This window comes from Sciurus carolinensis, chromosome 5, assembly GCF_902686445.1.
Source record: "Sciurus carolinensis chromosome 5, mSciCar1.2, whole genome shotgun sequence".
NCBI lineage: Eukaryota > Metazoa > Chordata > Mammalia > Rodentia > Sciuridae > Sciurus > Sciurus carolinensis.
Genome location: NC_062217.1, coordinates 39,354,639 through 39,379,595, shown reverse-complemented (window position 1 = coordinate 39,379,595; position 24,957 = coordinate 39,354,639). Strand labels below are relative to the sequence as shown.

Below are 24,957 nucleotides of genomic sequence, written 5' to 3'. Positions count from 1 at the left end.
TTGTAAGGCGCCTTTTTTCAGTGAAAGGACTACATTGTAAACAGTACCATAAGAAAAATATAAATTAACAATGTGAAAACATTGACTATTAAACTGGACAAGTTACCTTGCAGCAAAATGAAAAAGGTGAGCCTAATAAGTTAAAAAACAAAACAAAAACAAAAACAAAAAAAACAAAAAACAATACCCAAGCCAAAATGAAATCCAGTCAACCAACCAAGTAAACAAAACCCTTTGAAACCAGCTACTTTAAAAAAAAAAAAAATAGTGACACAGTCATTATCACATTAACCACAGCATTTTGGTAAAGCATAGAAAATTGGTGTTTCCAATACTGGCAGCATGCGGAAGATTTTTTATGGTTCAGATTTTCAAGGTTGACTTGCATTCGATGGAAACGAGGCTGAAATATAAATCTAAACATCTACTTTACATTTGTGATTTAATATTGTTGAAAATTAATTTGGACTGAATATAAGATAGCAAGAAATTATTATCAAGGTTGGGCATGGTGGTGCCTGCCAGTAATCCTGTGACTTGGGAGGCTGAGGCAGGTGGATTGCAAGTTCAAAGCCAGCCTCAGGGGCTGGGGAGATAGCTCAGTCGGCAGAGTGCTTGCCTTGCAAGCACAAGGCCGTGGGTTTGATCCCCAGCACTGCAAAAAAAAAATAAAGCCAGCCTCAGCAACTTAGTGAGGACCCCATCTCAAAAAAAAAAAAAAAAGAAAATCATTATCAAGTATGTTTTGTGCTTTTATTTATTTTTGCTGTGTTGGGGATTGAACTCAGGGCCTCATGCATGCTAGGTAAACACTCTACCACTGAGCTAACCCCCAGCCTTAAGTACATTTTATTCTATTAAATACTGAAAAATCTTTGAGGATATTTTAAAAAACAAATATTCAGGGGCTAGGATGTAGCTCAGTGGTAGGGTGCTTGCCTAGCACATGTGAGGCACTGGGTTCGATCCTCAGCATCACATAAAGATAAAAAATATCTGTGTCCATCTGTAACTAAAAATATTTTTTTAAATGTTACCCTATGTACAGGTATGATCATGAATGGTGTGAATCTGCATTGTGTACAACCATAGAAATGAAATGATGTGCCCCATTTGTGTACAATGGATTAAAATGCAGTCTGTAAAAATAAAAAAATTCTATGGGATATCTACTTTTCCTCTCCATGAGAATTTGTTCTGTTTGCAATTATGTGAAGTTTTACGTATGTTTTTTTAAGAAGGAAACTAACTTGTTTCCATGACAGCAGAGTCATCTGACAGAAAAGGAGAAAAAAATGGGACTACAATATCTATTATTAGAAAACACAGCCTTGTTTCTTTAAAAACAGGCATTTTGCTAAAGAAATGGAATCGTCCTTTATATTAAATGTCATTCTTCATATTTGGTGGAACCGAGGCCTCTCTCACCTGGTGCTCTGGACCTGCCCTTTCTAGGGCTTCACCTGCAGCCACAGCACAGTGTTTGTTTTGCCAGGGAGGCTGAGCTGCCGTGAAGCGGACGGGGCGCCTGGGATCTCACAGCACTCCTACTCTTTGGAGTTGGTTCCCGGGCGCTTCCCCTTCTCTTTCTTCCTTCCCTCACTCTTTGCCACTCTTGCCAGTTTTTCCTTCCTCTGCATCTTCAGCTTCCCTCATGCTCCTTTTCTTTACCCTCTTTGGAGGAATCCAAACCTAGCTGCAGACATTTTGGTCTTAATTGCCCTCTTGCCTGCCAGGTGACCCCAGCACATATCCCAAACCCTATAGGATAAACAAAGTCATTAAGATAACTGAGCGTTTGTGCTGGCCACTGTGGCTGGATTGTTTCTTAACTGACATTTGACATATTAAGCATTTTTGAGAAAGGCCAGGTACACTCCAGTTGGCTGTGGCCCACTTTGTCTAGCTTAGCAAATAAACTCCTTCCTCCTGCCTTGGGGTGTAGGAATTTTCCTTTCTGTAGGTTCTCTCTCTCTCTCTCTCTCTCTCTCTCTCTCTCTCTTTCTTCTTTCATACTGGAGGTTGCACCCAGGGTCACTTAACCACTGAGCTACATCTCCAGCCCTTTTTGCTTCTTTTGGGCAGGGCCTTGCTAACGTGCCGAGGCTGGCCTGGAACTTGCAATCCTCCTGCCTCAGCTTCCAGAGTCGCTGGGATTACAGGTGTGCACCATCACACCTGGCCTGTTTGTAAGTTCTAATAAACTGCACCCTGTGCAGTCCTGGGTCTGTCTGCCTCTTCCTTAGGTCTTTTGGCACCTCCCTCCTTTGGCAGCCAGTTCTCACACACATGAACTGGGTCTTCTGGAACGCTCCTGCTTCCCTTCTCTCCTGCCCTTGCTCTTTTCCGTCTCACAAGGCTTCTCGCACGGGCTCTTCTATCCTCAGTGCTCTGCTCAGGCCCAGTCTGAGGGGCGAGCAGGCTGGACAGAGAGGCGTGACGCCTGAGCGGGCAGACTCCGGAAGCTCGGCCTCTGATCCCCGTGCTGGACCAGGCTGGTCGTGTTTATTGCAAGTTTTTGGGGAACGCTGGTACTGCCCCTTCTTCCACAGTCCCAGGCAGTTCACACTGATCTCATACCTGCACACCCATCTGACAACAAAAGTGCCACCGTTAACTGGGTCCCCCCTCCTCCTAGGCTGCTGTCACAGCCAGCTGTTTATTGCTTAAGCTCGTCCTGGAATCTACCCCAGTCCCACTCACATGGCTTCCTAATAGTCCCCCTCACCCTCAAATTGTATTCTCCCCAGCTGGAGTCCTTTAGTTCACTCTCCCTCATCTCATTCCATTTCCAGGGATATCTGGGTCCCAGGATGCTGCCAGGTGTGGCTCCCCCTTGAGCCGACTCCAAGTTCCCTTAGCGCGGAGGCTTGCTCATCACAGCGCTTCCCCTTCTCCCTGCAGGTCACAGCCATCCCTCCCTCCCGCAGCGCGCTTCCTCTCCCTAGGTCTCCCTTTCCTTCTGCTCCACTTAAATCTCTGGCCCTTTATTGACTTTCTCTGCTTCCTGACACACTCTCCCATTTGTGACCATGTGAGCTAAAATCGTTTTCTAACAGATTTAAGATCCTTTCTCTTAAACAAGCTGAGTAAATTCCTGGTTGGCAGATAATGGATAGTTTTCAAGCACTGCAAACCACTGCTTTCCCCTTTCTTTAGCTTTGAAAAGCTATTTAAAAAACTATTTATATCCAGTCATAGGCAGCCTTCAAAATATGTCCATAAAGGACTGAGGTTATAGCTCCGTGGTAGAGCATTTGCCTAGCATGTGTGAGGCACTAGGTTGAGTCTTAGCACTGCATATAAATAAATGAATAAAAGTCCTTCAACAACTTAAGTTGACAAATTCCCAAAATGTGTTCAGTTGGTAGAGTTCATGCCTGAAATGTATTTAAAGAAATCAATCTGAATAGAAACATTTATGAGTTTTATCTAATTTACATTTAGCCTGAAAGCCTATTATTTTAACAATGCCTTCACATTATCAGCTCATATTATTTTTTAAATTCTTCTTCTGAACTGGCCTTCCAAACCAATTTGGTAGACACTGAAGAAAATTCTAGTTTTTCTTAGAATTTATTTTTTAATTTTTTTTTTTAGTTGCTGATGGACCTTTATTTATTTATGTGTGGTGCTGAGAATCAAACTCAGTGCCTCATACATGCTAGGAGAGTGCTCTACCACTAAGCCACAACCCCAACCCTTTAAAGTTTATTTTTATAATTATAAATACTAGCTGGGTGTGGTGGCACATGCCTGTCATTGCAGCAGCTCAGATGGCTCAGGCAGGAGGATTTGCAAGTTCAAAGCCAGCCTCAGTTATTTAGCAAGGCCCTAAGCAACTTAGTGAGACCCGGTCTCAAAAAAAAAAAAGAGTGAAATATAATTATTGTTATTATAAACCAAAAACACAGTTCTAGCTGACTGCCTGCTTTATACATTAACCTGGATGTCCAATAACTTTTTTCTTATCTGCTCTCAAAGGGTAAAAATTTTCCACTACAGCAGAAGGAACATGCCACAGCTACTGATACCAAAATATATTAAACAGTGACAGGATTATAAGCATAAAAAATTGTTTTCTAAAGTAGAAATCTTGAAGGTAACATCATTCATTGAACATGTTACATTCTGGAGTTTCTGTTCAGAAGTCAGCTACACTATTTTCTGATAATGCTCTCTGGACATCTTTTTGATGGTAAAACAAAAGTGGGATGGCTGCGGGGCTGGAGCGTGGGGAAACGGGGAGCTGTTTAACAGGTATAGAGACACTTCTACTTTTGCAAGATGAAAATATTCTGGAGAGTGGATGCTTAACAAAGTGAATACACTGTACCCTTACTAAACTATACAATACAATATGGTTAAGATGGTAAATTTTATGTATATTGTACCATAATTATAATTTTTTAGAATTAAAAAATTGCTAGATGAACTATATTTCCCACATAATGACAAAGTAGATAATAGATGATAAAATATAGGTGATTATAATTATGCTATGAAAATACAAATATATACATAAGTGACCAGTCATATTTTTAAAATGGCAATATAATTTATTAATACTTTATTGTACCCTGTGGAAATTTAAAAATTACACTGATAAAATAATATGATGTCCTTCCTATTCTGAGATGTAATTGTCCATCTCCTTTCCCTACCCAGTTCCCCTCCCTGGACGTAGCTTCTGTTGCTGTCTCCTACATATCTTTCCAGAGGTATGCACCCCAAGATGCTACACCAAATACCACATGTTTCTTTGTTACTTAACTGTACGAGTTAGAGTTCATTCCATTTGAGCTCGTGACAAGGACTTTGACCGGCCTCATAGTCTGCATTTCATTTATTGATGCCTCTTGTGATCCACATCATATGTGGTTGGCTACAATCAGGTCTAAAGAAAATAACTTTTTGCATTTTAAAATTAAATTGCCTCAGCTGGGCATGGTGGCTCACCCTGTCATCCCAGCTATTCAGGAAGCTAAGGCAGAAGGATCACAGGTTTGGGGCCAGCCTCAGCAACTTAGCAAGACCCTGTCTCAAAATAAAAAAATAAATCATAAAAAGAAAGGGTTGGAGATGTAGCTCAGTGGTACAGCATCTCTGGGTTCCATCTCTTATACCTCCAAAAAAAATTGCTTCTTCAGGGGCCAATGGATCTTGAATGACCTAGCTGATTCAAGAAAAACCCAATTACCTTAAAAGTAGCAAAGGCATCTGAAGCAATGTCGAATGTTGATAATTCCACATATTTGAAGAAATCTCTGAATTGGTTAGAAAAGAGGATGATCTTGGCAAGTGGTTCATGTCGAATACATTCTCTCAGCATGATCCCACAACGTAAGGCAATCTGTGGGGCTTCATACCTAAAGCACAACGAAGAGAGAAACAACTCTGTTACCCCATTAATGAAATATCATCAATGATATTAGATGGATCATTTCAGTACTGCTGCGAGTGGAAGCTCTGATGCCATCTGTCACAGTCATTCACACAGGACTCATCCCATCCTGGACCACCTGATATGTGCCTGGCACCATTCCAGATGCTGGGCTGCATCAGTAAACAGGGCAAGGTCGCTGCCATCACAGCCTCATATTTCAGTGAGAACGTGTCTTGGAAGAGGCAGAACGTAAACAATGTAAAGATAATTTCATGTATTCAGAAATGCTGTGAAAACAGAAGATAATAAATAAGGCAGTATTTCAGACTGCGGGCTATTGAATTGTGTGAGTGATTACCTAAATTTACTTCAGATTGAAGCGAAGGGGCGAGGTGGTCCAGACAACTCTGTAGAGTCTCCCAGGCAAGGATAAGATTGGTGAGGTAGAGGAGAAGAAATATGGCTAGAGTGGTGGAATATAGGTAAGGGTAGTGAGTGGTATGACGGGAACAAGAGAGGAGGGAAGGGCAAGGTCAGAGCACACCATGGTTTGTAAATTAAGGTAAGTAGCTTGGCTTTAAGTGTGATGATTTTAAATGTGTGTGGTTTTAAGCCTTTGGAGAATTTAAGGCAAAAAATGAGTACAGCTTAACTTAAGCTTTCAAACGATGACTCTGGCAAGATTTGGTGGCACACATCTGTAATCCCAACAGCTTGGGAGGCTGAGGCAGGAGGATCGCAAGTTCAAAGCCGGCCTCAGCAACTTAGTGAGGCCCTGTCTCTAAATAAAACAGAAGGGCTGTAATGCAGCACAGTAGTTAAGTGCCCCTGGGTTCAATCCCTAGTACAAAAGAGAGAAAAGGATGGCTCTGGACTGAGGGTGTAGCTCAGTGGTAACACATTTGCCTCCTGTGCGGAGGGATCCTGGGGTCAACCCCCAGCACGGAGGGAGATGGGGGGAAAGGCTGCCCCGACTGCTGGTGGAGAATTATTGTAAAGCAATCAGAGCGGAGGAGGGAGCTGGAGTGGAAGCTGGTAGACGAGCGAGGTGCAGGAGCATAAACCCAGCAGTGGTGATGGTGGACTGGCGCGGGTGGCCGCTGCAGAACTCAAGGCCGGGCAGAGGCTGGGTCCTGTTTGGAGGAAGAACCAACAGGACTTGCTGATGTTGGAGGGGGATTGGGTGGGAGATAAACAAACTACCAGAGGTATGGGTTAGTGAAGGAATTGCTGCCGACCACATGAACTTTGAGATGGCTGACATCTGACAGACAGTGTCTCCTTGGGAGGAGACTATACTCATCCGGAGTTCAAGAAAAAGACAAGGGGGTTTTATGTGGATATGCTCTGCGAGCACACGTGACCCGTAAATTGCAGTAGGTGAACTGGCTCAGCGGAATCAGGCAGGGGATCTGTGGCCCACAGCAGAACTCCACTAGAAACAGTATCTTCCGTAGGAAACGTTCAGGACTGCGTGCCAGATCTGTTCCATTTCCAATTAACAGCAGTCTCTCAGATGGCAAATTCAGCATCTAAGTAAATCTAGGTTTGAGTTACATTCCAGAATGTGATAGGATTTCAAGAAACTGAACAATACTTAGCCCAAATTAGGCAAGCCCTGTACTGAAAGGAGACCGTTGACAATTGTGTGGTAAATACAGGAAGAGTAGGACAAAGATGTAGTTGTAAAACATTAGGAAGTGAGTAGGACATAGTGTAAAAAAAAAAGTCTGACCAAGTTTTAAACAGATTGTATCATTTCCCACTTCAATTAACTAAATACTAGTTGTTTTGTACAAAGCCATTGAAAAAAGCAACTTAAAGTGACTCCATTCTTTAAAAGGTGTTTTTTCCTGTAACGTTCTCTGAGAATAGGATAAAAATGATGTTTACAAAGGAGTATGCGATCTTTCAAACTTACTATGAATTCTGAAAGTTAGAAAAATAACAATAAAAAAATTTTTACAATGACATTTGAATGGATGAGAAAAATCAAATATTTGAAAACTAAAACTAAAGCATCCTTACATAAAACCTGAAGATCATTCATTACTTACCAACTATTAGCAGTAACATTTTGTTGACCAATAAAGACCAATATACTGTTTTTTATAAGATCATTTTATTTGCATGAAATTCAGATTTAAGAATAAAACCTCATTCCCATAATTTAGTAAATAGGCTACTTTACAATATCAAATTTACAAAAACAGCAAGGAAAGTAGCAAATTAGGGCATTAAGGTGGACAGTTACTGATTTTTATCCTATTTATAAAACTAAATGATATTCCCAAATATTGAGTACTCCCTGAATAACTCATAGTAACATTAAATGCTAATATATTCAGATAGACATGATTCTTTGTAGAACATAAGGAAGGCCAATTTATAACATTAGCAATTTTTCTTACCAGAAAAATTTGAAAATCAGCCTAGTGGCATACATTGAATAGTTATAAGGTGGGATATTATTAAAGATGTTGTACAGAGGGGGTATATTATTTGAAATGTTAAGGAGAAAAAAACTGTCAATTACTGATAGAGTAAGAGACTAAAATAAAGGCTCTTGGCCTAGAGAACAAGCCTCAGGGACAATTAAAATCAGACTTCTTAGTAAGATCTTGGTGGACTTAAGTAATTTGGCCCGAAACCTGACTTCTCACTTCATCCCATCCGTTCCCCATTTTCCGGGAGTATGCCTCTCCCTTGAGTGGAATGCCCTTTATAGTTTCCCCAGGAAGATGCTCATCTTTCAAGGCCTTTTTCAAGTCTCTTATAATCGCCCATTATTCAGGATTGTCCTCTCCCTCCTTTACATTCCCACAATAGCTTGTCTATAATTTCACTTTAATACTTTTCTCATTCTGTATTAGGTCACATTTCAGTAACTTGTTATAAATCGGTTTTCTTCACCTCGTGTTCCAAACAACCTAGTTGCTGGTGATGTTTTACTTACTCTGTTACAAGGAAAAAAACCATCCTGCCCCCCGCTCCCCATTTGGTGTCTATGTTTCATTTATTGTTACTTTCCTCCTGCATACTGCATCTCCAAAGGGTTCCCAGAATAATGTTTTCATACAAAGCATGCATGTAATGAATTTAACAAACTCTGAAAGTCCTAATACTACAGGACTATAACAAGAGTAAAACTCTGGCATAGATAAACGCTGTATTATCCTTAGCCAACATCTCTCATTTCTGAATTCAGTTTCCAAACTGAGATCATCTATAAAAGTTTCCACTCCAACTTTTGAGTATAATTAGTTCTCTTTTTCCTTTCATTTAGTGAAGTTTATTGGAACCATCTGTGATGCAATGACGATTTATTCTCGAGAACCAAGAGAACATTTTAAAAAATACTCGTGGGGCAGAAACTTATCAGCTCATTCCAGTAGTATGTTCCCAACACTGGAAGTGTCAGTCTCTAAGATGACAACTTTTTAAAAAATTTTTTTTAGCTTTAGATGGACACAATACCTTCGTTTTATTTATTTATTTTTATGTGGTACCCCAGTGCCTCACCTGTGCCAAGCAAGCACTCTACCACTGAGCTACAACCCCAGTCCCTAAGCTGACAACTTCTTAAAGTCAGGAATATCCCAGGGTATAGAGGGAATTTCTGGATTTTCCTCAATATCCTTTAAAGAACCTATAATTCACATTTATCATTTCAACCTGACTACCCTCTAGGATACTGATTTTTGATAGGGTATTGTTCACTGTATAAAGAAGTACTCTATAAATTAAGCCTATCATTAAGCTTCAAATCCCACTAACATTAATATCCTTCAGTCTGGTAAAGAATCATATTTATATCATCTAATCTGTTCTAGTTACAGATAAGCTTCCTGATGGCAAGGACCACAACTAATCATTTGTGTTTTCCACAATGACTAATGGATGGCAGGTCACCATTAAAGGTCAATCTTATGAGTACTGAATCACTATTTTATAGAACTGAATCATATCTTCCTTCCTCACTTATAATTTATAATAAAGTCTGGACTACAGTTAACTGTGTCAGTACAGGAAAGCACATTACTGTACATGCACCTTCATTCAAATAAGAACAGCTTATTGGAAGATCCCCTTGAAACTTTATGAAAGTCAAAATATAAGAGCAATTGTCTCAACTAGCAGTGAGCTATGGTAATCATTACACAGAAAATGGCTAGAAGAAAGATCTTATACAAGAACATCTCAACAAAGATTATCCTATGTAAGGGGAAAATGACTTGTTATTAAAGGGAGCAAACAATTCCAGACAGTACTTGGAAAGCATGTATGTGTGGGGCTAGGGGGTGCATTGGGAGGATAGATAGATAAAACAAATAGCAAAAATATTGATAGTTGTGAAGGCTGAGTGTTGGGGGTATGTGAATTTCTTATACTTACTACTTTTACATATGGATGAAAAATTTTTATGATGAACTTTTAAAAATAGATTAGGAAATACTTATAATTTTAACATTGGACTTATGGAACATCTTGTCCCCTGGGCCCAAATTTTTTATGGATCACTGAGAGAAGTTTGGTGATCTCATCCTCAGTGTCTCAGTATCCTGGAGTGTCATCTGCCTCAGCCAGGAGACAAACTGATTTAGAATAAGAAAGTCCTTTGTGAATGCCCTTTTCATAAAACTTGAGTTCCAAATACTTTATGCCTTGCTTTGTATCACATATCCAGATGATTCTCCCTGATGGACAAACAAGCATTTCTTTCTGCCTTACATTCTTTATGGTTAGACTTAGACTCCATTTCAATATAATGTTACTTTTGTACCCCTAAATAACATTATTGTTTGGTGTATAAATGTATCAACCAAGTTATGTTCTGAGTTTTTAAGAAACTACACAATAGGTAATTCAGTAAAAATTCTAACACTTAACAAAGGGCTAAATCTGTAGCATTCCAAGCAAAACTGGTAACAGCTAAAATTGATCATGGTGCAACTGTTTCGTTAGGGTTTATCATTGTCTACTCTGTCTTCAGGAGCATCAATAGTGCCCTCTGCTTGACATCTGAATGGTCCTCAAATCTTCTTATTGATTTATTAATCAGGTAAAGAGCCTGGGACTTAGAATCAGATCTGAATTGGAAACGTGGTTCTGTCACTTATTAGCTATATAACCTTGAGCAATAGTCTTTGAGTTTTAATTTTCTCATTTGTAAAATGGCAAGAATAATACCTAGCCCTCATAGAATTATTGGAATGATCAATGCATGGCACAGAGCAAGCACTCAAGTGATATCTACAAAACAGAATGAGAAGGAATGGGTTAAAAGTTCAGGATAAAAACAGAAGAATAATCATTATAATAGAGAAAGGAAACCAGAGGTAAAGTCCCCAGATTGTTGCTAATGGTTTCATTGGGAGAGATGGTGAGATACATAAACCTTTTATATTAAATATTTCTAAAATGTTTAAATTTTAAATAATAAACATATTACTTTTGAATCAGAAAAAAATGAAATGCATTAACATATCACTCTTTTCACTCCCATTACTATCACTCTTCTTGAACTTCTCCAAGCTGGAACTGCAGACCCAATTCTCCCAGCCATTTTCCCCAATACCACCACAACTCTCTAAATCTAGTCCCTGGGTGACTCCACATGTCCTACAGAAGGACATTCAAACTCCTTAAGTAGCACAGGGAAGGCTTTTCCTAATCTGGTTTCAGCCTTTCCAGCTTTACACTCTGACTCATCCTAGCCTCCAGCCACCCTAGACTTCTTGTCCTTCATTCTCTAAACACATAAATTCTCTTTTAAATGTCATTCTTTTAGAAATTTTTACCTTCCTGCAGGCTGAAACAGCAGTGGACACAGTGATCTTAGAGAGCACATGCTGAAGATGCAGAACCCCTTGCTACCCGAGAGCACTACGGAGCTACACTCATCTACTGGTGGAGCCACTCCATTGGGGGCCCATTTTTTATGGAAGTTTAGCAGACTGTGACTTACAGATACAGTTCATAGATACAAGCATATCTCCCTTCCTAGAACTGAAAGACATGATTCTCCAGGAAAAAGATTTCTTTATATCAAAACTTAAAGTAATCATGGTGTACTTTGTATGCTCACCAATGAATAATAACCACACAAACACAATAACCTAAATGATTATTAATAGAATTTAAAACAGTGATAAAGTATATTGGGAGGATAAAGGGAAGAAAATGGAGTACTGGCAGCAAAAAACTAATAATTGTTTAAATATGACAAATTAAAAAACTAGTAGGATGGGGCTGGGGATGTAGCTCAGTTGGTAGAGTGCTTGCCTCGCATGCACAAGGCCCTGGGTTCAATCCCCAGCACCACAAAAAAAAAAAAAAAAGAAAAAAAAAAGAAAAAGAAAAAATTAGTAGAAGACTGTTATTTGTAATGCAGAGGTAAAAAACAATTAATAAAAATGAGAGTGGTTGTCTTTGGACAATGGGATTGAAGGATGGAGAAGGAAGAGGCAAAAAGCTGCTATTTGTTGAAACACCTGACGTTTAAACCATGTTATGTAGTATTTGAATACAATAGGATGTTTACAGAGGTACAAAGCAGGAAAGAACACAGGTGAGATGGACTATGTATGGAACAGCAGAACTGAGAACAGGAATACTATAAAATAAAGAGAGTCATGCTGGTTTGAAATGGTACATAATAAAAAAGTAGGGTAGGGAAAGAAGATAGCCTTATGTCCCTGAGCCTTGCTGCACCCAGATGTCTAGTCTTTAGGAGTTAGAGTAGCCTTAAATGTCTAAGAAATATTTGTAAATGAATGGACATAATAATCAGGAACTCTATTTTCAAAGTTGACTTCAATTTTTTGACTCCTCTAAGGCTACACACACCCACACACATACACACCCCCCACACACTCACACATACACACACACACACACACACATGCACACACACATAGAGTAATATTCTGTCCCCATGTAGAAGCAAGTCACCTTGGCAAACGCTAACTACTGAAATAATTCTTAGAGCTGCTTTTTCAGTTCTTAGAACCAGAATGTACATGTGTGTGTAATAAGGGGACTCAGTATCCTGTGAGCAGGAATAGGGCAGGCTGGGAAGCACGAATATTATCATAAGATAGAAGAAAGGGAGAAAAGAAAAACAGTAAATGGAAACATAATGTTAGAAATATAAAGGGTCCTAAGGATTTTGCTACAGCCTAAGTCATCTTAAGAGTCAGACTTAGAGGACTGACCTCAAGCATGGCAAGTACCCATCCTGCAATTCCAAAGGGAAACAACCATATCTCCAATGAGGCAAATACTAAGTTTTTTGTTTTTTGGGTTTTTCTTTCTCTTTTCTGTGTGTGTGTGTGTGTGTAGTTGTGGTGGTGCTGGGGAATCAAACCCAGGGCCTCACAAATGTCATGCAAGCTCTCTACCACAGAGCTTCATCCCCAGCCCATGTACTTTTAACAACTATTTAAATTCAGACATATTTTGAAGAAAGCCAGGCACCTACCCTTTGAGGAGCATAAACAGGATATGAGGATGAGCACTAATGTACTCCACGGTAGGACTCCGAGTGCCTATCTGTCTTCTCAGGATGTTGTTAAATATCTGGGTCACATCTTTTTTTCCCTGTTAAAGAAACAAACCACTATTAAATTGTACGTTTAAAATGAATAAATTGTATGGTATGTGATATACACATACATATAGACAGACATGATACTATCCTTCAATGACATGCAGAAACACTAATTTACTCTTTTCACCTATCTTTAACAAGTTGTGCTGTCAAACACAAAGCCTGCAAAATGGATGCAGCTCCTTGCCACTGGCTTTGTACCAGGGGAAATTTGAAGTCCATTTCTCACAGTAGGAAATACAGTGGCACAGAAGTATAAAAACCAGCAGTGGATATGCTAGAACAGAATTCTTTATACTTTTTTAGCTTTATTCAAGAAGAATATAATGATTAACATTTTTAAACCTTCATAAATAAGAAAGGAAAACAGATGAAGAAAAAACTGTAAGTTAAGATTTTAGTAAAATGTAAGTTAAAATCACATTTTTTTCTTAGATCTATTTCCTAATCTTTCCCTTTATTCCTCTTTCACCTTGATGCCTTTCTTCTCAACTAGAGAGATAGAAAGGACCATTAAGTGCTAGTTGCCTGAGTCAGAGGAACTACAGTCATTTTAAAAGAGGACCATTTAGAGTTCCCATAGATAAGACTTTCATTCTCACACCCTACAACCTAAGACTAGCCTGCTTCTCCAAAAGAAGCTCTACATTGGATCTGAATTTATTATATAGAAAATAAGGACAAGAATGACATTGCATTCTCAGTCACTATGGTCCTGGTTCTGAGCTTCAACTATACTATGAAATAACTTTTTCCAGTTACCCTATCCACTTTAAAGCATTCTTACTCTGAAGACTGAACTATCAAGAAATGAAATTTGGCTACTCTGTCTCCTGCCTAAAACTCTTCAATGACTCCCTTTTGCTTCGGAAAAATGTTCAATGCCCTTCCATGACCTGCCCTTGCCTATATCTCCAACCACATCAAATACCTATTTTCTTTGATCTCTACATCAGTTTCTATTAAAACCAAATTGCTTTATCAAGAATACAAGCAATAATAAGTGTGAGGATGTGGGGAAAAAGGTACACTCATACATTGAGACTGCAGATTGGCTCAACCACTTTGGAAAGCAGTATGGAGAATGCTCAGAAGACTTGGAATGGAACCACCATTTGAGCCAGCTATCCCACTCCTCAGTTTATACCCAAAGGACTTAAAATCAACATACTACAGTGACACAGCCACATCAATGTTTATAGCAGCTCAACTCACAATAGCTAAACTATGGAACCAATCCAGGTGCCCTTCAACAGATGAATGGATAAAGAAAATGTGATTTATATATCACACACACACACACGTGTGTGTGTGTGTGTGTGTGTGTGTGTGATGGAATATTACTCAACTTCAAAGAAGAATGAAATTCTGTCATTTGCAGTTAAATGGAGGGAGTTAGAGAATATCATGCTAAGTGAAATAAGCCAAACCCAAAAAACCAAAGGCCAAATGTTTTCTCTGGTAAGCAGATGCTGATATATAATGGGGGGGGGCATAAGCAAAGAATGAAGGAATGTTGGATTGTGCAGAGGGAAATGAGGGAAGGGGAGGGGGCAGAGGAGGGGGCAGGGGAAGGAAAGATGGTGGAATGTGACAAACATTACCCTATGTATATGTAAGATTACATGAATGGTGTGACTCTACATCGTGTGCATCCAGAGAAATGAAAGTTGTACTCCATTTGTGTACAATGAATCAAAATGCATTCTGCTGTCATGTATAACTTAATAGATCAAATAATAAAAAAATTTTAAAAAGTGGCCGGGGATATGACTCAGTGGTTAAGCAACTCTGGGTTCAATTCCTGGTACCAATAAATAAATAAATAATGGAGAATAAAACAAATTCGTTCACTACACAACCTTTCATACTTGTATACCTGTGTTCATGTTCTTATACTTGTCCTGAACACTTCTCCTTCATTTTTCTAGCAAACTGTTCATTAAGGTTTAATTCAGAGAATCCCAGCAGCTGGGGAGGCTGAGGAAGGAGGGTCATGAGTTCATAGCTAGCCTCTCAGCTACTTGGTGAGGCCTTAAGCAACTCAGCAAGACCCTGTCTCTAAATAAAATATTTTTTAAAAGGGCTGGAGATGTGGAACAGTGGTAAAGTGCCCCTGGGTTCAATCCATAGTACCCAAAAAAAATTTTTTACAGAACTGGGCATGGTGGCATATGTCTGTAATATCCCAACTCTGGATATGGAGGAGCAAGATTTATAAGTTTGAGGATAGTCTTGGCAACTTACTGAGACCCTATCTCAAAAAAAAAAAAGATGTGTACGGGGAAAGCTGGTGATGTAGCTCTGTGGTTGAGTCTCTGGGTTCAATCCCCAGTATTGAAAAAAAAAAATCAATCAGGATATTCTTCTCGGGATAAGTACCCCTGTCTGCTGCAGCAACATCCTTTTCCTGTGTTGATCAGTGCCTTCTCTCCTACTGCCTCCACTTCCACCCAATACTGTCAGGGCAGCAGACCCTTAACTAAGTGCTTCATCTGTGCCAGGCACTTATTCTAAGAGTTTTACATGTATTATCCAGTCTTCATAATGACATTAAAATGTACATATTATAAATAAGGAAACTGGGGACCCAGTGAGGTTGCCTTATCCAGAGGGGATGTGGAAGACCCAGGACATTACCCTAGGGTGATGGAGTCCAGTGTCTGAGTTCTTCACCACCACACTAAACTGATTCCTCACACTTACCACGATGCATTGAAATTAATGGGTTTTATCTCTGACTTCCTCATTGGATTGTCAGCTTTCAAGGACACAGATCATATTTAATGCCCTATTATAGCCAAGAGTAGAGAAGGCATTCGGTATATACCCATTAGACTGATCATTACTCTCGAGGCACAGCCATCCATGTAACTCTCTTATCACAAACATGCCACTGACCGTGGGGGGAGGTTACTGGGGATTCGATCCTTGAGTGGTCTGCCTCTGAACTGCATCCCATCCCCTTTTATATTTTTTATTTTGAGAAAGGGGCTCACTAAGCTGCCAGTGCTGGCTTTGAATTTGTGATCCTCCTACCACAGCCTCCTGAGTCACTGGGATTACAGGGCAGGTGTCACCATGCCTGGCCCCTCTTTTCTTTTAACCTGACACTTTTTAATACTCAAGGGACATTAAAAAAACTAAGACCCAAATGAGATTATTCAATTACTTACTCACTCTTACAGCTATTAAAATATGAAGTAAGTATTGATTAAGAATAGTAACATTAAAAATTCTGGGAGGATATCATTTACCTTATTAATATTAGTTCGGAATAGATCTTGGACCTTGAAGATAAGACTAGAAAATTTTGGGGAAACATAAAATCTACAGCTGGACAAAAAGTTCTTAGACTCGACACTAAAAGCATAATCAATAAAATGAAGTGATAACTTGGACTTCACCAAAACGTAAAACTTTTGTTCTGTAAAAGATCCAGTTAATAAGATGAAAAGTCAAGCTATAGGGAGAGAGTACTACAAATCATATGACAAAAAATCCAGTTATCTAGAATATATAAAGAACCCTCCACTCTGGAAAGCAGTGTGGAGATTCCTTAGAAAACTTGGAATGGACCCACCATTTGACCCAGCTATCCCACTCCTTGGCCTATACCCAAAGGACTTAAAATCAGCATACTACATACAGATACAGCCACATCAATGTTCATAGCTGCTCAATTCACAATAGCCAGATTGTGGAACCAACCTAGATGTCCTTCAATTGATGAATGGATAAAGAAACTATGGTATATATATATATACAATGGAATATTACTCAGCTATAAATAATAATAAAATTATGGCATTTGCAGGCAAATGGATGAAATTGGAGAATATCATGCTAAGTGAGATAAGCCAATCTCAAAAAACCAAAGGCCAAATGATCTCACTGATAAGCAGATGATGACACATAATGGGGGGTGGGAGTGGGGCAAGAATGGAGGAAAGAATGGAGGACTGTATAGAGGGAAAAGAGGGGTGGGAAGGGTGGGGGGGAAGGAAAAAATAACATAATGAATCAAACACCATTACCCTATGTAAATGTATGACTACACAAATGGTATGCCGTTACTCCATGTACAAACAGAAACAACATATAGCCCATTTATTTACAATAAAAATAAATAGAAAAAAAAAAGAACCCTCAAAACTTAATAGCATAAGAAACAATTCAATTAGAAAATGGGTGAAAGACATGAAAAGGTATGTCACAGAAAGGATCATTACCCTTTAGGAAATTTTCAATTGCAAATTGAAACCCCAGTGAGGTATTACTACACATTGGAATGTCTAAAATAAGAAATAGTGACAAAGCAAAATGGTGGCAAGAATGAAGAAAAGTCACCTTTTTAAAAAATATTTTTAGCTGCAGACAGACACAATACCTTTATTTGGTTTATTTAGTTTTATATGGTACTGGGGATGGAACTCAGTGCCTCACATGTGCTAGGTAAACACTCTACCACTGAGCCACAACCGTAGACCTGAAAAACCACTTTCATACAATGTGGTGGAAGTTTAAAATGTATCCCCAATCTGGAAAATACTGCCATTTCTTAAAAAAAAAAAAAAATAACAGGGCTGGGGAGATAGCTCAGCTGGTAGAGTGCTTGCCTTGCAAGCACAAGGCCCTGAGTTCAATCCCCAATACCGCAAAACAAACAAACAAACAAACAAACAAAAACATGCAATTACCATATCAGTGCAGATTCACTCCTGACATTTATCACAGAGAAATGAAAACACATTCACAAAGAAACCTGGCCACAAATGTTCATAGAACATTACTTATAATAGCCCAGAGTTCTAAACAACCCCAAAATTCTTCAACAGATAAATGGCTAAACAAACAAAACTGTGGTACATCCATACCAAGGACTACCACTCAGCAACAAAAAGGAACGAAATATAGATACATGCAACAACTTGGGTGAATCTAGAGGAATGGTGCCAAGAGAAAAAATCCATTCCAAAATGTACAGTGGATAAAACAATCTTCCCCCAACCCATCCCTTCTCTCTCTGTCCTCCTGGGGAATCAGTGACTGAGTGGTGATGGGGGTGAGAGTAGTGGGTGTGGATATAAAAAGGGCAATAGGAGAGATCTTTGTGATGGAAATTTTCTATATTTTGACTTTATCAATGTCGGTATCTGGGTTGTGATATTGTTATACAGTTTTTGCAAGATATTACCATTGGGAAAACTAGGTAAGGTACATGGGACTATGAATTGTTTTTTAACACTGATGCCAGTCAACAGTTGCTTCGAAAAAAAGGTTATTTTTTAAAAAAAGACATTCTTCTTCATACAGCAGTTTTTTTTTTTATTTTTAGTTATAGATGAACACAATACCCTTATTTTATTTATTTATTTATTTTTATGTGGTGCTGAGGATCAAACTCAGTGCCTCACATGTGCTAGGAAAGCACTTTACCACTGAGTCATAATCACAGCCCCATACATCTGTTTTTAAATAATAAAATTTGATGTCAGTTTTCATACTCTGTTTAATGAGAATATAATGTATTCTAACAATGCACAATTAGTGTCCTAGAATTCCATTTTTGGAAACCAATCCTAACAAAATAATTCTAAATAACAATCCTAAATTTAAAAAAAAAGTTCCAGATACAAAGAACTTTATCACAGTTGTGATAATAGGAAAAATTAATACATCTAGGCTAGATTTAAAAATTATGGTATATTTAACTGGTAGAACTAAGAAACTGGAATATCAAAATGTCGGCAATGATGAAATATAAGACATATCCACAGCTATCCACTGCTTTCACTTTATTTTATGGAAAGAAATAGAACTGGAAATAAGGGAGGGAGAGGAAGAGAAGGCAAAGAGTAAAAAAGAAATGAAGGAGAGGAAACAAAAGGATTTAGGGGGAGAGGAGACAGAGAAATAAAGAACAGGTTATGGGAAAACAAATTACATCTTCTTTTAAGATAAAACATTACACCAAAATCCAAATTTAAAAATATATATATTTTTAGTTGTAGATGGACACAATATCTTTATCTTATTTATTTATATGTGGTGCTGAGGATCAAACCCAGTGCCTCACACATACTAGGCAAGCCCTCTACCACTAAAGCTACAACCCCAGCCCCAAAGTCCAAATTTTAATAGAAAAGTTGCAGGTGAATTGAATCTTCAATGTATAAAGATACTTCAGAATCAGTTGTTTTCGTAATTTTAAAGTCCTACAAAATGTTCACATTACATAAATTTCATTTATGCAGATGTTAACGACCATACTGGTATGTAAAAGAGGAACAGCTGTGAATATAAATGAATTTTTAAATGAAAGAAATCATCTGTTTTGTGCAAATCTTTCTGGACTCTGCAGTGTAATACTGCAGAATAAATACCAACCCTCTTTGAAATGTCATAAGAGCATGTTTTTCATACCTCTCAGTAAAATGCCACAAGAACATTTCCATAGGGCATTCCAGGGAATAGCAGAAATGAAGCTCCACAGAGCTCTATCCAACTTTCATAAAAGAGGGAAACATTTTAGTTCATTAGCAAATGTGTGCAGAGGCAAAGCAAGCCCCCTGTGGATAACAAAAACAAGTTCTGCTACCAAGGACCACTTCCCAAAATAGAGAAGATCAGAATGGAAAGGATTAGAGAAAGTTGAAATAGGTACAAGATGGTAAATAAGAATCTCTATGTTACATGTAATCTTTGTAGCTATTCATTCCTCGCATTGTCTAACTGGACTGAAACCTTAACTATTTCAAAATCAGTCTTTGCAACCTTCAAGTTATCAGATCTCAAGCTCTGGACCCAGAAGTGGCCAGAGGAAGCGGGTAGGGGAGGGAAGAGGGAAGAAAAAAAAGAAATGCTCGATATACCTTTGATTATAAAGAAGCAACATCCAGAAATGACCCCAAATGATACCTAAAATTAGTCAGCAATTCTAAGATAATACATAATGTAAATCAGATCTCCAACCTGAAGAAGCACTTGCTGGCTGGTATATTCAAAAAAGTTTAGCTCTAACACGAACTGTTTGTTGAATGAATGAATCAATGATATCCCAGGAGAAAGCTTTCTGTATCTCTGAGTTGCTTCCTTGGCCCTAACAGTTGACTTTGCATCTGCCTTAGTTTTGCAAGGCACACCTGCCTTTAAAATGAACACATCAACTCTTACATGCAATACATTTGTTATTCCTTGATCTCTTAGCACATTATGTTTCAAAACATCAAAGATGCTAATGCTGTGTCTTGAATAGTGGCCAAACCTCAAAAGACACAACTCTTGAGTTTGATCCTGAGCCCACAAGATCAGAAGCCTTGAAGTCCCAGCCACAAGTCATTTTTTTTTTCAGCTTCACAATATGCTGACATAGTTCTTTTCTGTAAGCAATTTTAAGGCTTAAAGGATTAGATAAAAATTTATGGCTAAGTAATGAGATTTATTTTTAATTCAAAGTTCTGCCTTAACTTGCCATTATTCACATAAAATCAGGATCCTCCATGAGTACTTTCCCCACCCCAATGGGCCATTTTCCTCTGAATTCTTGAAGGAGAAATGGGTTTGTCACACAGATTCCCGAGTTAGTTCCTGCTACCCAATCTAAAACCAACACCCTAAAGCCACCTTATCACCACTATCTCCAGGGTTCCAAGCACCAGCTCCTGGCTCCCGGCTCCTTACTACCTATCTGGCCTCATGCACCTGGTTATTTTCTCAGCACACTGTTTTTACCCAAGTGTAGAAAATTTGCCCTTCTCCTTCATTCAATACATACGCTTAATACACACTTCTTTTTTAACAAAGGGTGCACACAGCACAATGCAGAAACAACTTCAAATTAAATTCTACACATCACTAATATTAAAGGTTCATCAGTCTCCTTGATAATCTTTGTTCTTAAGCTCCTTTCTTTTGTTATTGACCCTTTTCTTTCCTTTAAACCCTGCTCCTTTCTCTCTGCTTCCTGCCTTTATCAACCTTAGTCAAAGAGGGCATGTCTCAAATTTGTTACTTTACTCTGCAAAGGGTAAAGTAACAAGGTGTCCTCTAAACCATACTCTGAGTTTTTCTCTCTGTAAAGAATGCCATCCTTCTAGATTATCTGTCAAGAGCTGCAGCCCATTCCTAAAATAGTTTTTCCTCTTTGGTATAAAAACATATCAGAAAGTTGAGTCAAATGACTGTTGTGCTTCAAAGAAGCACCATGAGAGGCTATTCACTGACTGAAATGATATAATCAAGCCAAACAAGAGGAAAAGGAGGTAAGAAGTTGTTAGAGTTTGGATATGAGATGTCCCCGCAAAGCTTCTGTGAATGCAGGAATATTCAGAAATGAAATGATGAGGTTACAAGAGATGTAACCTAATCAGTCCATCCTAGTTTGAATGGACTGGGTGTAACTGTAAGCAGGTGTGGAGCGTGGCTGGAGGAGGTGGGTCACTGGGGGCATGTCCTAGAAGAGCGTCTCTTCCCTGTGGCCTCTTCACCCCTTTATCTCTCTGCTTCCCGACCCTGCCAAGAGCTGAGCAGCTTCTCTCTGCTGGGCCCTTCCCCCATGATGTGATGCCTCACCTTGGGTCCACAGCAGTGAGGTTGAGCTGTCTATGAACTGAGACCTCTGTTACTGTGAATCCAAATAGATACTTCCTCCTCTAAGTTGTTCTTGTTGGGGTATTTTGGTCACAGTGACATAAAAGCTGATTAAAACGTTATGAGTCAATAAAGGTCAAAGATAAAGAAATAGAAAAGAGAGAGGGGGGAAAAGAGCAAGAGAAAAAGACAGGTGTATCTGAAAGGAAGGAAGAGTTGAAGTCTGGGCCCTTTCAAGGTCTTTCAGTCTTGCATTTCCAGCGAGCACACCTGCCGGCACATCTCCAGAACAGTCTTGCTTTGCGTTCTTCCTCCAGCTAATTAATCTGCCCAGAGAGCTGTGGGCTCACATTTCCACAGATTCCCCTGAGCCATGACCTTATCTCAGCCTAATCACAGTAATCACTATAATTAGCTTTTCTTCCTTTTGCTCAGTGAACAAAACTAAAAGCAATTCACTTGAGAAATCTGCACATCTCCTCTGTCTCAGAAATCCATGGAGACTCTAGAGCTTACCTGAAACTGCCAAGCACATTATGGTAGAAATAAAACTAGAAACAAAGCAAAACCAGGACTTCCATTACCTACCAATGTCCAAACTTGCCTATGTATACATTTTTTCACTCAAAAAAAATCACTAATTCTAAGTGAGATATACAATGTATAATAAAGTGCTTATACATATTTATTGCTTATATTTCTAGGTTTTTGTTTTATTTATTAGGTGAATTAGGTACAGCTGCTTTCAAAATGAGATTAAATATTACTAGCATTTAACAAACTTCTTAAATCATTTGTATATTTTTAATGAAAAGAACCGGCTTGGAAGATCCTGTTTGCATTTGAATCCTAGCTTAAGGTCTCAGTACTGAATGACTTTGGGCAAATTGCTTAATATCTCTGAACCTTAGGTTCTCTTTATCTATAAAATGGGACTAGTGATACAGTGTTAACCACAATGATAGTTATATATATATATATATATATATATATATTTTTTTTTTTTTTTTTTTTTTTTTTTTTTTTTTTTTAGTTGTAGGTGGACAGAATACCTTCACTTTATTTCCATGTGGTACTGAGGATCAAACCCAGGGTCCCACATGTGCTAGGCGAGCACTCCACCACTGAGACACAACCCCAGCCCCCACAATGATAGTTTTAAGAATTAAATTAGTTGAGTACTTGACATGTACCTGGCATATAGTAAGCACTCAACAAATGTGATCTATTATTATTAGCTACCTAAGTGCACAAAACTACAGTACACCTTTTTGCTTTTAAGATGAAAGTGATGTCAGAAGTTTTAGAAATAAAGTTTTTAATATAATAAACAGTAATAATTTTTAAAAGTCAAATACTGAGAGCTGCCATCCTTTGACAGATTGTTCACCTCAAAGTCTATCAGCTGCAGGTCAGCTATCAGTGTCACCAGAAGCCCACTGTTGTAGAGTTCTTGTGCCAGCTGAGCCACTGCTTCTGTTGGGGGTTCTTTGTCATTTGTGCCACACAAAATTTCTTTCATTGCTTGCAGTGATTTTGACACTTCTTCTGAAGCCTAGTGACCAAAAAGTATGTTAATAATTAAAAAAAAAATTTCAGGCCAGAAACAAACAAGAGGACCATTTCTTAGACCCTGTTAATTTATAATCAAAGACCACTGTACAGTTATAAAAAACAAACATGCAAAAATACTAGTAGGCACTGCTTTGTTATTTTGGAAATTGTCCTAAAATTTATATAAAAATATCTCTAATATTTCTACTTAGTCAACATAATTGAAATAATTTTCCTTTAAACTATACTTCTAAGTCTAATTATTCTAGTAACTAAGTAAAAATTTTATTCTTTTTTTTCTTTTTGGGGTACCAGGGATTGAACTCAGGGGCGCTTGACCTCTGAGCCACATCCCCAGCCCTATTTTGTATTTTACTGAGAGTCAGGGTCTCACTGAGTTGCTTAGCCCTTGCTGAGGCTGGCTTTGAACTTGAGAGCCTCCTGCCTCAGCCTCCCAAGCTGTTTTGAATACAGGTATGCGCCACTGTGCCTGGTGAAATTTTATTCTTGTTTTTTTTTTTTTGGGTGCTGGGGATCGAACCCAGGACCTTGTGCTTACAAGGCAAGCACTCTACCATCTGAGCTATCTCCCCAGCCCCGATTTTATTCTTGAAAATTACATTAAGTCCACTTTCAAGACTTACCAGCAGTTACTAGACTTTATTTAAAGCATCGTGTTAAGATTGGTTTTCCAACCAATCCCTATTTTCCTGATCATTTATGGACCAAGTATGAAATCATAGGTTGTCAAAAATAAGTTTGTCAACAAATGTATTCCTTACATAACACCATCACCACCTTTTACTTATTTGTGAAACTTAAAAATAAAACAACTCATTATATTTAAAGAAAAATGAAAACCCATATAGGCAGAATATAGACTAGTGGGTGTTAGGGTGGAGGGGGAGGAGAAAATGAGAAATGACTGCTAATGGGTACAGCGTTTCTTCCTGGGTGATGATGAAAATGTTATAGAATTAGTGTTGATGGTTGCACAACCTCATGAACATACTAAAAACCACTGAATCGAACACCTTACATGGGGAATTAAATGGTATGTGAATTATATCTCAATAAAATTTTTTTTGTTAAACTAATATGGGTGGCAAAGAAAGGCAGACTAATTTTAGTTAACAGTTAAAATTTCTCTCTTAAAAGAAGTATAGTTTTATTAAAGTACAGTACCATAACTATTGGAAATGAAGAAAGGAATGAGTAACATAAGACAAATTACATAAAAATAACTCATGTAGCAACGTACTTTTTTTTTTTTTTTTTTTTTCTGGCACTGGGGATTGAACCTGGGGGTGCTCTACCACTGAGTCACACTCTCAGCCCTTTTTATATTTTACTATGAGACAAGGTATGCTAAGTTGCTGAGGCTGACCTCAAACTGTAAGCCTCCTGCTTCAGTGTCCTGAGTTGCTGAATTACAGAACATGTACCACTATACCCAGCAAGGCTCTGCTATTTTTTTTAAATTAGGAAGCTTTTTTTTTTTTTTTTTTTTTCTTTTGCGGTACTGGGAATCGAACTCAGGGCCTTGTGCTTGCAAGGCAAGCACTCTACCAGCTGAGCTACCTCCCCAGCCCTTCTGCTATTTTTTTTTTTTTAAATAACTTTATTTTATTTAGTTATTTTTATGTGGTGCTGAGGACCAAACCCAGTACCTCACACACACAAGGTGAGTGCTCTACCACTGAGCTACAACCCAGCCCAAGGCGCTGCTTTTAAAGAAAGAAGTTTTCAGATACTTTTATGGTCTGACTAAAGCAATCTTTATTAAGGACTGCCAGATTCTTAACTTTTGAAA

At 38.5% G+C, this 24,957-nt stretch overlaps 1 protein-coding gene and 1 non-coding gene across 4 annotated transcripts in view; one reads left to right on the top strand and one right to left on the bottom strand.

Moving 5' to 3' along the window:
- Positions 1-24,957, bottom strand: part of Cab39l (calcium binding protein 39 like) — a 128,992-nt gene that overhangs the window by 33,457 nt on the left and 70,578 nt on the right. For all 3 annotated transcript variants that reach the window (XM_047552382.1, XM_047552383.1, XM_047552381.1), the window contains 3 exons: positions 22,981-23,145; positions 12,870-12,988; positions 5,201-5,369 (listed from right to left, as the gene is read on the bottom strand). In XM_047552382.1, the coding sequence (XP_047408338.1) occupies positions 5,201-5,369; positions 12,870-12,988; positions 22,981-23,145 (453 nt within the window). The remainder of the gene's footprint in view (positions 1-5,200; positions 5,370-12,869; positions 12,989-22,980; positions 23,146-24,957) is intronic.
- Trnaa-cgc (transfer RNA alanine (anticodon CGC)) lies at positions 11,640-11,713 on the top strand. The gene has a single exon. It is a non-coding gene; the product is annotated as a tRNA-Ala (tRNA).